Source organism: Glandiceps talaboti, chromosome 20, assembly GCF_964340395.1.
Source record: "Glandiceps talaboti chromosome 20, keGlaTala1.1, whole genome shotgun sequence".
In the NCBI taxonomy this organism is placed as follows: Eukaryota; Metazoa; Hemichordata; class Enteropneusta; family Spengelidae; genus Glandiceps; species Glandiceps talaboti.
The window spans coordinates 12,920,020-12,937,040 of NC_135568.1; the positions used below are offsets into that span (position 1 = coordinate 12,920,020).

At 36.4% G+C, this 17,021-nt stretch overlaps 1 protein-coding gene across 2 annotated transcripts in view; it reads right to left on the bottom strand.

Annotated features, from left to right (window-relative positions):
* Nucleotides 1-471: 471 nt before the first annotated feature.
* The window catches only part of LOC144450848 (DNA topoisomerase 2-alpha-like), a 30,047-nt gene continuing 13,497 nt past the window's right edge, over nt 472-17,021 (bottom strand). For both annotated transcript variants that reach the window (XM_078141589.1, XM_078141590.1), the window contains exons 15-31: nt 16,607-16,721; nt 16,076-16,197; nt 15,418-15,566; nt 14,323-14,554; nt 13,428-13,627; nt 12,555-12,690; nt 11,675-11,870; nt 10,696-10,940; nt 9,939-10,022; nt 8,601-8,792; nt 8,316-8,448; nt 6,985-7,176; nt 5,743-6,012; nt 3,034-3,231; nt 2,177-2,287; nt 1,397-1,536; nt 472-776 (exon numbers count right to left, since the gene is read on the bottom strand). In XM_078141589.1, the coding sequence (XP_077997715.1) occupies nt 492-776; nt 1,397-1,536; nt 2,177-2,287; nt 3,034-3,231; nt 5,743-6,012; nt 6,985-7,176; nt 8,316-8,448; nt 8,601-8,792; nt 9,939-10,022; nt 10,696-10,940; nt 11,675-11,870; nt 12,555-12,690; nt 13,428-13,627; nt 14,323-14,554; nt 15,418-15,566; nt 16,076-16,197; nt 16,607-16,721 (3,000 nt within the window). In that variant the 3' untranslated portion in view covers nt 472-491. The remainder of the gene's footprint in view (nt 777-1,396; nt 1,537-2,176; nt 2,288-3,033; nt 3,232-5,742; nt 6,013-6,984; nt 7,177-8,315; nt 8,449-8,600; nt 8,793-9,938; nt 10,023-10,695; nt 10,941-11,674; nt 11,871-12,554; nt 12,691-13,427; nt 13,628-14,322; nt 14,555-15,417; nt 15,567-16,075; nt 16,198-16,606; nt 16,722-17,021) is intronic.

The window sequence follows — 17,021 nt, forward strand, 5'->3', positions numbered from 1 at the left end:
TTTTTACAACGAATCCATCGGTGCACAAGAGAGAATGGGTTGATGTTAAGACACCAACGTTCACAATCAAGGTCAAACATGTACTCTTTTAAGGAATAGAAACTTTGAGGAAATGAAACAACTCGGGGGCAGAATTGATCAAAACTGAGAAACTGAAGACGACAAGTAACATTGAGCCTAGTGATGTTAGAATACAGGTTTTGTACACCAAGATTGTTACATAATTCAACTAATGTTATCATGTACGTACACAGCTGGACGCAGTGTACTTCTGGTGTGCATGGTACTTTACACAGAGATCCATGAACCGTTGGCCTCTCCTCCAAATGTACAATTATTCCTGTAATGTGAACCTGACATGAGCTTAAAAATATGACATTAGTTGATGAGGTAATAACCTCAATTGGGTTTAACCTCTCCCTCCCCACACCCAAAACCTCCCCACCTCCCACACCCCAATACCTCCCCACCTCCACACCCAATACTCGAGATTAAAAGTCACTATCAGAACTATCTCCAAAGTTATATTTGACAGGGGCTCTAGAACGACCAGCACGTTCCCTTGGTATTGCACCAAAGCTGTCATCAATTTTGAAACTATTATCAGAAGCATCTTCAGAATCACTCCACTTATTCTTGGATTTGGTCTTGGGTTTAGGTTTGGCTTTAGTCTTGCTGGGTTTAGGTTTGGATGTGAAGCCATCAGAATCATCTTCTGAATCACTCCATTTAGTCTTGGCTTTGGGTTTCGGCTTTGGGTTTGCCTTGGGTTTAGCCTGAAATACAAAATTACAAAAGAGCTGAGATTTCGAGTGAATGTGTTAAGGTAGGTGTTTGGTGACTAAAACTAAAATTAAAGTTCTTCAATTCTCTCAAAACTTTGCCATATGAAAGCTTGTTCCTGGACCATTTGAAGTAATAAAAGAAATTTGGGGGTTCGCCATCTTGTTTTCAAAGAAATCGCCAATTTAATTTTCACACAGAGTTAACACAGTATTTGGCGGCCATATTGGATTCTAAAATGACTAACTTTTGATATCATTTTGACTTCTATTTCAAAAGTTTGTATGGTAACCCCTGATTTTATTTCTTGATTTGAACTGAGAATAGGTTGGAGTTTTCATTGAACAAAGAAACAGCAAAAGTTAAGATTTAAATTCTGAGGTGCATTTTAAGTTATGGTGTACAACACGAGTTTGTTGAATAAATGAAATAAAATAAAATAAATATAAAAAATTGAGACCATATACATCTATCTATTCAAGAAGTATTTTTGTAACTTGTAATTGTCGTTTTGTTCATGCATCTGATGATCTGTCACCTTTTTTCTCTCCATGACGTACAGCAGTGATCTCTATTTGAAAAGCAAAATGAACAAAACAAAATATTACGATACCTTTGCTGGTTTCTTGGTTTCTTTTATTGGAAGGTAATCATCGGTATCGGAATCAAATGATGGCTGCCTCCTTTCAGGAATAGCTTCTAGATCCGAGTCTGAGTCAGAAAATCTTGGTATGGCTGCTGCTGCTTTTGGAGCTGCTTGTATGAAAAATACAAACGGGGTAAGACAAACAACAAACTTTGTTCTGTAGGAGCCAAGATGTCTATTTTATGAGTCTGCTAGTAATTGTGTGCCTACTAACACAGCAATTTTGACATTTAGGGGATATCGCACTGAATAGTAGGGTGATTACACAACAAAATTATACCTTGCAGTGTGCTATCTATAAAAGACTGCAAGGATGACTCCTACTTTGCATACTGAAAAAATGGTAATTTGCATACGATCAGCCTATTCGATGCATTTCGTCAACATTGAAACATACTGACATCTTTTATTTCAATACATACACACACATGGACATTGGAATCAACAGTTTCTTCTTCATGTGGAAGCATTATTATAAAATTGTCATTCAAAGATTACTATAAGTCAAAGGTGGGAGAAGACTTTTAAAAGCACGGTAGAAACCTGCCAGGCATGGTGGTCAAGATGGCAAGGACCACTATTTGCACAATGCCTTTCTATATTAAAGGAGAATACTGCCTTCATCCAAAGTTTTTTTCAATACAACACATGGAATCATGCATATAGAATATAGCTACTTGATGGCAGTTATTTGGATGAAGTGTGTCTGTCTAAAGGACAGCCAATTAATTAGGTGATAGAACTTACCTTTCTTTTTAGGTTTAACAGTATCAGAATCGGAGTCATCCTTCTTACGTTTAGCTGTCGTCTTTGTTTTAGATATCGCTACCACTATACTTGGTTGGCTACTTTTACTACCTGTAGACAACAGTAGTAAAGAGAGAGAGAGAGAGACAATAGAGAGTGTGAGCAATAGATGTACAATGAGTAACACTGAAGTAAAGCACTTTCTCTGTGATACACTGTCTATAGCATTCATATTACAATGAGTAACACTGAAGTAAAGTACTTTCTCTGTGATACACTTGTTTATAGCATTCATATTACAACTAGTAACACTGAAGTAAAGCACTTTCTCTATGTGATACACTTGTTTACAGCATTCATATTACAACTAGTAACACTGAAGTAAAGCACTTTCTTTATGTGCTACACTTGTTTATAGCATTCATATTACAATGAGTAACACTGAAGTAAAGCACTTTCTCTGTGATACACTTGTTTATAGCATTCATATTACAACTAGTAACACTGAAGTAAAGCACTTTCTCTGTGATACACTTGTTTATAGCATTCATTTTTACAACCAGTAACACTGAAGTAAAGCACTTTATGTGATGCACTTGTTTATAGCATTCATTTTACAATTAGTAACACTGAAGTAAAGCACTTTCTCTATGTGCTACACATGTTTATAGCATTCATATTATAACTAGTAACACTGAAGTAAAGCACTTTCTCTATGTGATACACTTGTTTATAGCATTCATTTTACAACCAGTAACACTGAAGTAAAGCACTTTATGTGCTACACTTGTTTATAGAGACATCAGGTCAGATCAAAAGCATGTATTAAATTTATCAGGGTACAAAAACTAACAAACCTTTCTTGCTTGCACCACCACCAACTGCTGTTGGTTTCTTCCCAAGCGTCTTTTTCTTTGGTTCTTTCTTAGTTTCTTTGGTCTTGGGTTTTGGTTTAGCTTTCACTGGAGAATAGCTATCATCACTGTCCATGGTAGCTTTAGATTTAGCTTTGACAGGAGAATAGCTGTCATCACTATCCGAAGTAATTGCATTCACTGTTGATAAACAAGTATGTAGATACATTAACTAAAGGTGTATTTCATTGACTAGGTTTGTAACTTGAGATCTGTGATGTGACTGTAACTATTGATGGCGCTATTACTAGTAAAGGTGTATTTCATTGACTAGGTTTGTAACTTGAGGTCTGTGATGTGACTGTAACTATTGATGGCGCTATTACTAGTAAAGGTGTATTTCATTGACTAGGTTTGTAACTTGAGGTCTGTGATGCGACTGTAACTATAGATGGCGCTATTACTAGTAAAGGTGTATTTCATTGACTAGGTTTGTAACTTGAGATCTGTGATGCGACCTATTGATAGCGCTATTACTAGTAAAGGTGTATTTCATTTACTGGGTTTGTAACTTGAGATCTGTGATGTGACTGTAACTATTGATGGCGCTATTACTAGTAAAGGTGTATTTCATTGACTAGATTTGTAACTTGAGATCTGTGATGTGACCTATAGATGGCGCTATTACTAGTAAAGGTGTATTTCATTGACTAGGTTTGTAACTTGAGGTCTGTGATGCGACCTATAGATGGCGCTATTACTAGTAAAGGTGTATTTCATTGACTAGGTTTGTAACTTGAGATCTGTGATGCGACCTATTGATAGCGCTATTACTAGTAAAGGTGTATTTCATTGACTAGGTTTGTAACTTGAGGTCTGTGATGTGACTGTAACTATAGATAGCGCTATTACTAGTAAAGGTGTATTTCATTGACTAGGTTTGTAACTTGAGGTCTGTGATGCGACCTATAGATGGCGCTATTACTAGTAAAGGTGTATTTCATTGACTAGGTTTGTAACTTGAGGTCTGTGATGCGACTAACTATTGATGGCGCTATTACTAGTAAAGGTGTATTTCATTGACTAGATTTGTAACTTGAGGTCTGTGATGTGACCTATTGATAGCGCTATTACTAGTAAAGGTGTATTTCATTGACTAGGTTTGTAACTTGAGATCTGTGATGTGACCTATTGATAGCGCTATTACTAGTAAAGGTGTATTTCATTGACTAGGTTTGTAACTTGAGATCTGTGATGTGACCTATTGATAGCGCTATTACTAGTAAAGGTGTATTTCATTGACTAGATTTGTAACTTGAGGTCTGTGATGCGACCTATAGATGGCGCTATTACTAGTAAAGGTGTATTTCATTGACTAGGTTTGTAACTTGAGGTCTGTGATGCGACTGTAAGTATTGATAGCGCTATTACTAGTAAAGGTGTATTTCATTGACTAGGTTTGTAACTTGAGGTCTGTGATGCGACCTATAGATGGCACTATTACTAGTAAAGGTGTATTTCATTGACTAGGTTTGTAACTTGAGGTCTGTGATGTGACTGTAACTATTGATAGCGCTATTACTAGTAAAGGTGTATTTCATTTACTGGGTTTGTAACTTGAGATCTGTGATGTGACTGTAACTATTGATAGCGCTATTACTAGTAAAGGTGTATTTCATTGACTAGGTTTGTAACTTGAGGTCTGTGATGTGACTGTAACTATTGATAGCGCTATTACTAGTAAAGGTGTATTTCATTGACTAGGTTTGTAACTTGAGATCTGTGATGTGACCTATTGATGGCGCTATTACTAGTAAAGGTGTATTTCATTGACGATTTGTAACTTGAGGTCTGTGATGTGACCTATAGATGGCGCTATTACTAGTAAAGGTGTATTTCATTTACTGGGTTTGTAACTTGAGATCTGTGATGTGACTGTAACTATTGATAGCGCTATTACTAGTAAAGGTGTATTTCATTGACTAGGTTTGTAACTTGAGGTCTGTGATGTGACCTATTGATAGCGCTATTACTAGTAAAGGTGTATTTCATTGACTAGGTTTGTAACTTGAGGTCTGTGATGTGACCTATTGATAGCGCTATTACTAGTAAAGGTGTATTTCATTGACTAGGTTTGTAACTTGAGATCTGTGATGTGACCTATTGATGGCACTATTACTAGTAAAGGTGTATTTCATTGACTAGGTTTGTAACTTGAGATCTGTGATGTGACCTATTGATGGCGCTATTACTAGTAAAGGTGTATTTCATTGACTAGGTTTGTAACTTGAGATCTGTGATGCGACTGTAAGTATTGATGGCGCTATTACTAGTAAAGGTGTATTTCATTGACTAGGTTTGTAACTTGAGGTCTGTGATGTGACCTATAGATGGCACTATTACTAGTAAAGGTGTATTTCATTGACTAGGTTTGTAACTTGAGGTCTGTGATGTGACCTATTGATAGCGCTATTACTAGTAAAGGTGTATTTCATTGACTAGATTTGTAACTTGAGGTCTGTGATGTGACCTATAGATGGCACTATTACTAGTAAAGGTGTATTTCATTGACTAGGTTTGTAACTTGAGGTCTGTGATGTGACCTATAGATGGCACTATTACTAGTAAAGGTGTATTTCATTGACTAGGTTTGTAACTTGAGGTCTGTGATGCGACCTATAGATGGCGCTATTACTAGTAAAGGTGTATTACCTTGACTTGGTTTTGTACTTGAGGTTTGTGATGGAATTGGTACAACATCAGAGTCCGAATCGCTGTCTATTGCTCTACGTGCTGGAGCACTGGTTTTGTTTGACGGCTTCACACCAAAATCACTGTCGTCGTCATTGTCATCATCATCAAAGTCTTTCTTGGATGGAACATTAAATGAATCATCCTCATCATCCTCAATGATATCATTGTCTCTACTTCTCTTAACTTCCTCATTTTCTTCATCACTGTAGGTATATTTCACCTGGTTTGCTACAAAAACACCACAAAAAGAATATCTTAAGTTTGTTTCCAAGAGAAATAAAATACTGCAAATGGCAATGTGCCTATTGAAATCCAATATCTGACATAATGATGTTGGTTGTTGGTTTTTATATAGTGCTTTCCCACTCTATGCTCAAAGTGCTTTACAATTATTACCCCTGGCATGGATCTATAGTGGCACAACGGCCCATTTATACTTCCTCAACTCCCTGGGGAGCATACAAACCATTGCAGCCTTTATAAGCACATAGCATTAAAGCATTCACACTGCAACCTCTATCCTACAAGGTCCCCAATTGGGTGGACTAAGGCAAAGTTGTGGTTCAAATCTTGCCCAAGGACTTTAGCCACTCAGAAACAAATGGCAGCGACAGGGCTCGAACCTGCCACCTGCAGATTCCAAGCCGGCCACTCTAACCATTCGCCCATTATGACTCCACAAACATGCACATACAGCGAGAGAAACACTGCAAACATGAAAACACCCCTACAGGATAATATTTTCCAAACATTTTGTGTCAAAAAAGAAGCCATTTAGCGAATTTTATAAAACTGAATCTATTAGGCCTAATAAAAAAAATTGTGTGGTTCCGATTTCGCTCAATTTTAGAATAGGTGGGGTAGGTAGATTTTTTATTATTTTTTTTTCATATGTGAGTTTCTAGTTCAGGTAGTTAGTTATCTTTTCCTTATGGTCTCTGTGTTATTGGTTTCTTCGCATCAGATGTACTGCCATTACAGTTTGGAAGAACAGTTTTATATTGTCTTTTTAAGTCGATGTCAGTTTCCACATCCACTTCACAATTTTTGCAATTTTAGTTTAAAAATTCCCAAATTCGTAAAAAAAAGTTAGGGCAGGCAATGAAAAACTAGATGGGGATGGGTAACCGGAATCAAACAATTTTAGGCCTCACAAAAATTGTACAAATTTTTCATTACAGATAGACTGGCATTGCTTACCAGTTTTCCTGCGTGGAATCCGTTCTCGAGGCGCAACTTCAAAGTCCATATCTGACCCAGGATCGGAATCGACATCCATGGCATCTGATTCTGAATCTGATGACCATGGATTCCTTTTAGGTTTACCCTTAGCAGGCTTCTTGGCAGCAGGCTTGAAGTTCAAGGTGCCTTGTTTCTTGGATTTTGCTTTACCTACATAAGATGAACATACACATAAGAGTCAAGATTACAGCAGAGTGTGTGACAGATGATGGCATTGTCTTTGCTAGAGTGTGGTTGTCAAACGACAGACACTGGCTTTGTGAAGCTGGAGACAAGGTAAATTTGACTACAAATGAATTTTAAGATAATAAAAGTTTAAATGAAAGCCCAGTCAGACTTATTTCTACCTTTAGTACACTTGTATGTGATTACTTTAATTACTGGACTTTTCCTTTAATCACTACATCAACATACCATATATGTAATAATTTGTTTGTTTTCTTGCGTTAGCTAAGTTGTTTTGCAATCAACAGATTACTAAAACATTACAAGACCTTGAACTTCAAGCCCGGACCAAAATAATCCAGACGTTTACAGTATCATAATATTTTGCAAATTTTATTCCTTTCATTGTGTCATCACCATCACCAAAACCTTATCATACGGAATTTCTTTCAAGAAACCATTCAAAAAATATACATGCATAATTTCTGCACGTAATAATTTGTAAATGTTGAAAGAATTTTGTAAATGATATCAAATGAATACATACATTTGTAAATTACATACATTTGTAAATCCGGAAAACTATCGCACAACACAGTCGCAAAGTAATTTTTTTGTTCAGAATTCACACTGTAAAACCCAAACGTTGACTGTGGGGAAGACTACATCTTTGTTAATTGAAATTGGCAAGCATACCGCATTTAAAACTTCAAAAAACAAGTTTATTAATTATGGAGGTCTCATGAATTTCCTGATAATCCTGTAATACCTTTTGTATGGTAAATTGAAAATCTGGGGAGTTGTAAATGTTGAGGTGGCTGTCCTCTGTTGTACGCAACTTGCTGTGGTTGAAAAACTAACTTTGCCAACAATACAAGGGACTGCTAACGTCACCGTAGTTGTGTGTAAAACTCGGTATGCTGGCATCACAGAGGCTAGAAAACCACATGAGTTTGAAACATATCTTGACTTATGACATTGTCCTACAATGTAAGACTGTCCACTGGAGTTGTTAATATGTTTAGGCACCAAATACTGCCCTCTGTGTTCACTGATTGTTGACAGATAGGGGTAACTTGTACTAAATGATCTCCTAGGGGGTATCATTATTGTTGAGTGCATACCGGTGAAATCAGTTTTGATTCCTTTCTTGCTAAGTCTCTCTGCCAGACTTAGTGGTTCATTGCTATCATCATCTTTACTACCAAACAGATCTGATACAACATCATCGCCATCAACCTCCATCTTCACATCTTTCTGCATGTCAAAAAAGGAAGAAAAAAGTCAAATTCATTCTTTACTCTTGTAGATGCCATATAAACATAATAAAATTTTGAGCTTGCCATAGGTATGAGTCAATATGAAGAGCGCCCCCACACATCTTTGTGAGTGAATTACTTTGTTTTTACCTTTCCTGCTCTTCCTCGTTTTCCTCCTTCTTTCTTTTTCAATGCAATATCAACTTTAGGAACAACTCTCCTTCCCATTGGTGATGGCTTGGTTTCTTCATGTACCACCTTTTTACGCCCTTTTTTGCTTTTATTTTTTTCGAGGGCAGCAATACCCATGACTTCATCAAGCCTTTCCTGGGTTTCAACTTCCTATACGGGATAAGAACATACTTTGTCTCAATGTGCTTGTCATTGCAGTGTGTCTCTAACTGTTCTACAAATATCATTACAACATACACAAGCCAAGTTGTTGTCTTTGAACAACAAATATGGATTATATACCCCTGTCATTCTATGTAATGACAACCCGTGTCTACATCATTGGTTCTGTGGTGCTCCAATAGGGAACTTGCAATCCAGACTGAGTATGCTCAGATGCAAAGGACTACGGGATTATCTGTGGTTATCGTAATATGTAATCTGGAGCTACCGATAAAATTAACCTCCCACAATTGTCAGGGTAACTACGAATTGATCATTGTTGCAAACAATGTAACAGTATTGTTTACAATACCAACTCATTAGTATTTATTATCACATTTCCCATGATGCAACATTCAACATGGCGGGTTTGCAAGTTCCCTATCGTGAATTAAATTGTCGAAAAATTGTTTTTCCTGATTTTTCCATATATTATGCTTGACTAGGCATAATTATATTATTCCCAAATATTTTTCTTCATTCAGCCAGAAAGTACTTGTTACCTAAAGGTTCATCTTCACTTGTCTAGCCATGGTATCCTGTCACAAGGGGGTGATATAAATCCTCAGTCACAGGCCAGTCATGAGCAATAAAATAACACGTGATGTGGGACTGTTTGACAAGACTCAGTGTAAATTGAGAGACTCTCAGAGTAGCTTATAGGCTGATTCGGGTGGGTCAAATACACTGAGAATGTTCACTAGGTTTTTACTGTTTTATTGGGCGGAACTAACTATACATGTGACAACACCCACTTAGAAATATTACAGTATTTTCACAGAATTATACATAGATTACAGACTCATGGTTTACCCACTTGTGCACAACATGACGCAACATCTCATATCATCACACCCAGATATTTCAAATGAATGTGAATGAAGTGGCAGCTGACCGTTCTGATCGAGGTTACCACATTTCGGTAATTCCAAAAAAATACACCCACCCTCCAAAACCCCCCACAAAATAACAGATTGTTATTAAGTTTCAAACTACACATAACTAACATAAATCTGAGGAAATATGACTGCATCTTGTCCTAGTTTAGAAGTATATTTTTGCATCCTGATGCTAATATCGTTGCTGTTCACTTACCTCAAGCTTAGCAGCAAATGCATCAAGATCATCTCTCCATAAATCATTGGGTGTTTTCATACGAAGCTCTTCAAGTTCTATACCCTGTTATCACGAAGTCACAGTGAATGAAAGTGTAACTGAGCAAATTGATTGATACAGTTGAATTGACATGGTACCATAAAAAATGCAAGTTATAGTGAATTTACGAATGTATTTGACTAATTGGTATGGGAACAGATGCTGACTGTTTCTTAAAAAGCCTATTCAATTCAAAGTATTTCATCTGTAACAGTAAAGAATGTTGCATGACTTGACAAAAATCTTACTTTAGTACAATTTCCATCACACCAGATGATACAATGTAGCAATGTTACTAAGATTTCTGTTGTGCCAGACGATAAAATGTAGCAAAGTTAGTAAGAGTTCTAGCATGCCAGACAATACAATGTAGCAAACTTAGTAAGATTTTTGTCATGCGAGATTATACAATGTAGCAATGTTAGTAAGATTGCTGTTGTGCCAGATGATAAAATGTAGCAAAGTTAGTAAAATTTCTGTCATGCCAGACAACAAAATGTAGCAAAGTTAGAAAGATTTGTCAAGCCAGATGATACAATGTAGCAAAGCTAGTCAGATTTCTGTCATGCCAGACAACAAACTGTAGCAAAGTTAGTAAGATTTCTGTTGAGCCAGACGATAAAATGTAGCAAGGTCAGAAATATTTCTGTCCAGTCACTGGATGATCTGCTGATATTATTAATGATTCAAACTATACCTTGGCATCCCTATGCTTAATGAGTTCATCTTTCTTTTCTCTGGACAGACTCATCAGTGGCATGTTGAGAAGGTAACCAAAGTCAGGTCCAGCACCAGAAGCTACGGAGTACAGACTGGACGTCTCATCGTCTTCATCAATGTCATCTCTGCCTTCTTGTTGAGACTCTTTCCATGCCTTGACAGGGTCTGAGTCATATCCACGTTGTACCAACACGGATATCACATCCTTCTTCTTCTTGTTCTCTGGTGAAACGTAAAATAGTCATTTTATGGAGGTCTGAGTTTTAATGTTACCATAGAAACCATTCAAAACTTGGCATGTGTAGAGTATATAAATAAAGGAAACACTAACATTATGATGTATTTAGATGTTTTTCCCCAATACTTTTCTTTGTTCAGCCAAGATAAATACAAGTGACCTAAGGGGTCTTTGTCTCTACGAGTCGACAGACAAGTAATTTTGAATGTTTTGACCCATATCTTGAACACAGCGGAACCAGTGACGTAGACATGCGTTGTAATGACAGAATGACCTGGGTATATATTCCATATTTTTGTTCTAAATGGCTCCTGCATGGTATATTGATGGTTATTTTAAAGAAACCCATATATTATGTTTATGGTTTTTTTTAGGGGGGGGGGGGGGTGCTTACATGTAAGTTTAACTGCATATCAAAGGGCTATGTTAATTTACTATCAAGTCAATGTGTATTTTTTCAGCAGAAGCTGCTTTCCTCGATGTCTGAACAATATGAAAAATATCCCTGATTTACACTTCTACAGAATACAAGGGACAAAGCTCTAAAGAAACAGTACTATGAGGTGATACCCCCAGTTTGAACGAGGGTGCTGTATTCTCAATTTCCTGTTTGCAGTCTTCAATGGCCTCTTGTGTCTATCTTTGTGTTAAATAGATCGTGCCACATTAATGAAAGACCAAAGCAACTACATTTCTCCTGTAATAAATAACAGCTTACCTATGACAATAGTGCCTTCAATCTTTTCTAGGATGAATCTAGCCTGGTTATCGAGTTTGTTAGATTCTGCAGCCAGTATGCCTTCTAAGTATTCCTTACGAATCCTGTACCTTTCCAATCTTACATCAAAGAATTCACGGAGGATATCTAGCACACTGTCGTATTTACGTATACAACCATTGGCATCAAATAACACCTGTTATATATTAAAAATACAGAAAATACATGAATTCACAGAGGATATCTAGCACACTGTCATATTTACGTACAGCCATTGACATCAAATAACACCTGTTATATAAAGATAACACAGATAAGGAGCCATCAATACTAAAACTGACACATACAAATGTAGCTAACACAATTCCTTCGCTATGGCCAACTGAAATTAGATGTTACTCCTTCCTACTACCGAAACAAAGGAATTGGTTTTGTCATGTATCAAGTTTTATAATCAAGTCATAAAGTTAAAATGTATTTTTTCATAACCTATGGAATGTTTTGCCATGTGTCAGTTTTTACAATGAACATTGAACTAAAGCACTTTCTCTATGTGCTACACTTGTACATTATGTATAGCATTCATATCAAGTGTAAAACTATACTGTTTCATTTGCTAACATAACGAGTAACATTGAAATAAAGCACTTTCTCTATGTGCTACACTTGTATAGCATTCATATCAAGTGTAAAAGTATACTGTTTCAAGATTGGTTTAATTATAAGCTTAGCGTGTGGCTTTTCTAATGTGGTGACTTAGCTAATGAAACAGTATACTTGTACACTTGATATTGATGCTATAAATGATTGTGGTACATGCAAAAATGCTTTACTTTGGTGTTATAGGTTGTAATTTGAAGAATTGTGTGGTTTTACTTACACTATTAGTCTGTGAAATTGTAGTTTGTAATTTGAACACTTTATGCAGTCCTTGTTCCTCAGCTTTGAACAGTTTATCTTCACTCATCTTGATCACAAATCTGACCGTTGAATCTGTATGGTACTCTTTATAATCTCTGTTTTATTGAAGAAAACAAAAAAAGTTACTATAAATCTACCAGAGCATTGTGGTTAGTAATATTTATAACACATTGTATTCATATAACCTTCAGTGACTGGCTTAGATCATATCATGTAATATTGACCCATAGTATAAACCTCAATTTACATATAGGGACACTAGTTGCATTCTACTTTCCCTAGGGATATATTCATTTAGCACAGCATTTTATTTGGGATTTTACCCCCTAGGCGGATCTTAAAATAACCATATGATTTCTTAGTTGATATTATGACTTCACATAAATGTGTTGTTTGCAGGTGCACATGAGAAGGTGTTTATCTCCATGAAGTAAAATGCTATTACTGATACCAACAATTCCTAGGTTGTAGTGCATCTCAAATTTGCACAGGGTAGGACTTTACAAAATCTCAATTCCAGATGTCCTATGTTGTACAATGAGTAACACACTACAGTAAAACACTTTATCTATGTGCTACATGTTTATAGCATTCATATCAAGTGTAAAAAGTAGTTTTGATTGGTTTATTTACAGGCCTTGTAATATAGTATATCATCTTTCTAATGTGTCAATTAGCAAAAGAAACTATACTTTTAATGCTATAAAAGATTGTGGTACATACAGAAACTGCTTTACTTTGGTGTTATGGGTTGTACTTGATATCGATGCTATAAATAATTGTGGTACATACATATACTGTTTTACTTTGGTGTTATGGGTTGTAAACTTACGTGATCATTGGTTGGACCTTCTCTGAACCATGTAGCATTGGTTCAAGGACAGACTCTTTATACGTCTGTGTCCAGGAACGGATTGGTAATTCATTGATTTCTATGGTGTTATTATCAATGATGGCCACCTCACCATTACAAACATATCGGTTCTCTTCTAATTCTTCTATTGATCCTTTATAACTCTTATAAGACGGAAGCTGGAATGACAAATTATTTATTAATAGCTTAGAAGTTCTTGTATTGTGGACATTCTTAGACTAACAATAACAGACGCACACAACAATACGCACAGCAGTCTCCTTTACCCAATCACATTCAAAAGTGATAAAGCATTGCAATTCTTTTACAGTACCACAGAAACAGGCTTCTGCTGACAAAAAATCACACATAAACTTGATGATTTTAATGCCTCCAATTGTTTACTTTTCAACTGATAATCAGCATGGTAACTTTTCAACTTCTACATCCCCAATGTGAACGGCACCTTCACCATTTTTGTTTTGCATTTGAAGTTGTCTTTGTATGTGTACAAAGCATCGTGTCTAATGACTGAAACACCAAGGCATCTTCATTTTTCCTGTAAGCTTTGCTATTTTTTTTACAGTGCAGTTAGAGACAGGCTATTGCTGAAAATATTGCACACGGACTTGATGATTTTTATGGGTTCAATTGTTTCCTTTGCAACTAATAAAGCAACATGATTATCTGTGTCTACATTTCAACTGTCTGCCACACCTCTATAACTACTCATTTTTGCAGTTAAAGTTATCTGATTGTGTGTAACAAATGCCATGCCCATAAATGAAATGCCAAGCTCACTTCAAATTCCTGGTAAAATAAAATTTCAAAATCAAATTTTCACATGTATATTTGATAGGATTTACATACTAACCATTGGTAAGGGTTCTTCCCCTTCAATCATTCTTCTGACATTGGCCAAAACTTCTCTGACGTCATAATTAGCAATTTTTGTACTCCATCCAGTACCAATACCGTCAGCTCCATTGATCAGCACCATAGGAATTATAGGGCAGTACCATTCTGGTTCTATTTGTTGGTTGTCATCGTACAGGTAGGTGAGTCTAGGGTCGTCATGTTGGGGGAATAACAACCTGGCCAGTGGACTGTAGGAGAAGCAGAACACACAGGTTATAAAAGGTCAAAAGGGTACAATTCATGGTCATCATATTGACAACAGTAAACCACCTGTGGAGTTTTATTTCTATAAAGTTATTACTCTGGTAATTGAGCCTTCAGTTTACTAAGATAGACACAAACTAAAACTATTGTCGAAAAATGTTGATACCATAGTGATAAGCTATTGAATGGACATTGGTTTAATTATAATCTCAGTAGGGAGACCTCATAGAGTTTTATTGACGGATTTCCAAGAACATGCTGTGTACCATTTTGGGACTTCCAAATGCTTACACTATTTTGATCACAGGGTGATTACAGGGGAACTGCTATCACCCACTTGCGTAATCTACCACATCAAGAACAATACATTTAGTTTGGGCCTATCTTAGTAAACTCAAAGGATCGATTGCTAGATTCATATTAGAAGGACATTATGAAGTTTTCTGTGATGTCTGGTAAAGCAACACACCACCTCTGGGGATTTCATGCTGTAAACCTGAATATTTTTGCTACAGACTTATTTCACTAAAACATAAATGCAAAAATTTAGTAGTGACTTAAGTGCCTTCTTGTACATGAACACAATGTACCAGTCAGATAATTAGACAGACGCAAGCAACAACTGTACCCGTTCTGACCCTTGTTCCTGCATAGCTTACTTTTTTCTGCTGGAACTTTCAGGTCCACTTGGATGTGTGCTATATCCCAATTTCAATATTATGCAAATTATCTTGACCACTGAGATCTCTGGATTCCACTATCAACACTTGACAATATAATTTTGAATATTGAATTGACACCCTGCTTATATACACCATATTGTATTATACACTATACATTAACTTACCTAAGCATAGTAAAGATATATCTGGGGCTGGCAGCATCTTTACCTCCATGAAGTCTGGTACCAAACTGACCAATGGGTTGCAACAGATTCAAGTTATTGCTTCCGATAAAATTCTGTGCTAAGTTAATGATTGTACCCATTAAAGATTGCTGTAAAGAAAACAAAAATGAATTATCAATATATTATTATTAAACATAGAAATTCAAAACTAAGAGCTATTTACTTTCAAATAAAATGCTCCAAATGCATGATTGATGACTTCCATGAGACAATCTGTGGTCCTTGCAAAGACTTCCACTGAACACAGAATGAGAGACAAGTTTCAACTCGGTATTTTGCAGTAATTGCGCATAATGTATGTGATGTAAAATTATGGAATGACTATCCAGACCCCAAGTTTATGTAAATGTCTTTATTTCCCAAAGTGGTATTCCTTTTTAATTGTAACTGAAGGACCAATGTATTTCCCAAGGTATAAATTCACACACACGTATAGCACAGGAGACTGTTTGCGAGTGCCTTTGATGCAATGATGGTATGAGGAACGTACTGTACTGTAACTGAACCAGCTAACTGTGCAATGAATGACTTACCTCACCATGATGGTATGCTAAACGTTCTACCACTGAACCAGCTAACTGTGCAATGAATGACTTACCTCACCGTGATGGTATGCTGAACGTTCTGCCACTGAACCAGCTAACTGTGCAACTTTCACTTCTCGTTTATCATTTCTCTTGAAGCATGTAAATAAAACTTTGCGCTGACCAGGCTTTAGACCTTCAATAAGAATGGCAAACACATCAAATTAAAAAGTGCATTCACAGCAAAAAAAATGTTATATGAGATGTAAAACATACTGTGACGCTTAATCAAAACTCTGGTTTCGCATTATAAAGTTGATGAGGGCTGTGAGGGAGGCTAAGAGCCTCCCCTTGGTTTTGGTGTTCTCGGGAGGTTCACTTCAGTTCCTGACCAAAAGAAGGTTCAGGATAAAGAAATATATGCAAGTTTGACAAGACCCCCCCCCCCCCCCCCCGATGTTCTGAAACCTGAGCCCAACAACAACGCTGAATACACATATCTGCTCTTAAAGTCAAACATTTAAAAAAAAAAAAGATTCCCAAAACACTGGCTAGATATATTTAAAAAGTAAAGAACCGACAGCATAATAACATAACTGACTTACCGTCTACCATAGAAGGGATAGATCTTTCATTGTCAGCATTGGAGAAGAGAACCAACTCTTTGTTGACAAAGTCATTGTAACTGATGTACCTGGTGTCCTTGTTATACAGGTATAACTGTAAACAAATAAAATTTACATCAACATTCCTCACTGCTATGACACAATTAATCTCATTTTAGTTACTCATGGGTGAAAAAATTCATCTGTCATGCATTTAAATTATGGAAGTTATATATACAGCATATATCACAGCTGTGTCTACAGTATGTGTAAAAGTGTACAGTGTGCACATTATGTTTGAAACAATTGCTAACTTTTGCCATGAAACACTGCAAAATGAAGATTTTCCATAGGAGGCAATAGCACTGAAGTATCACTGCCCTTACTATTTGTACAAAAGGTGCTTGCAAACAGC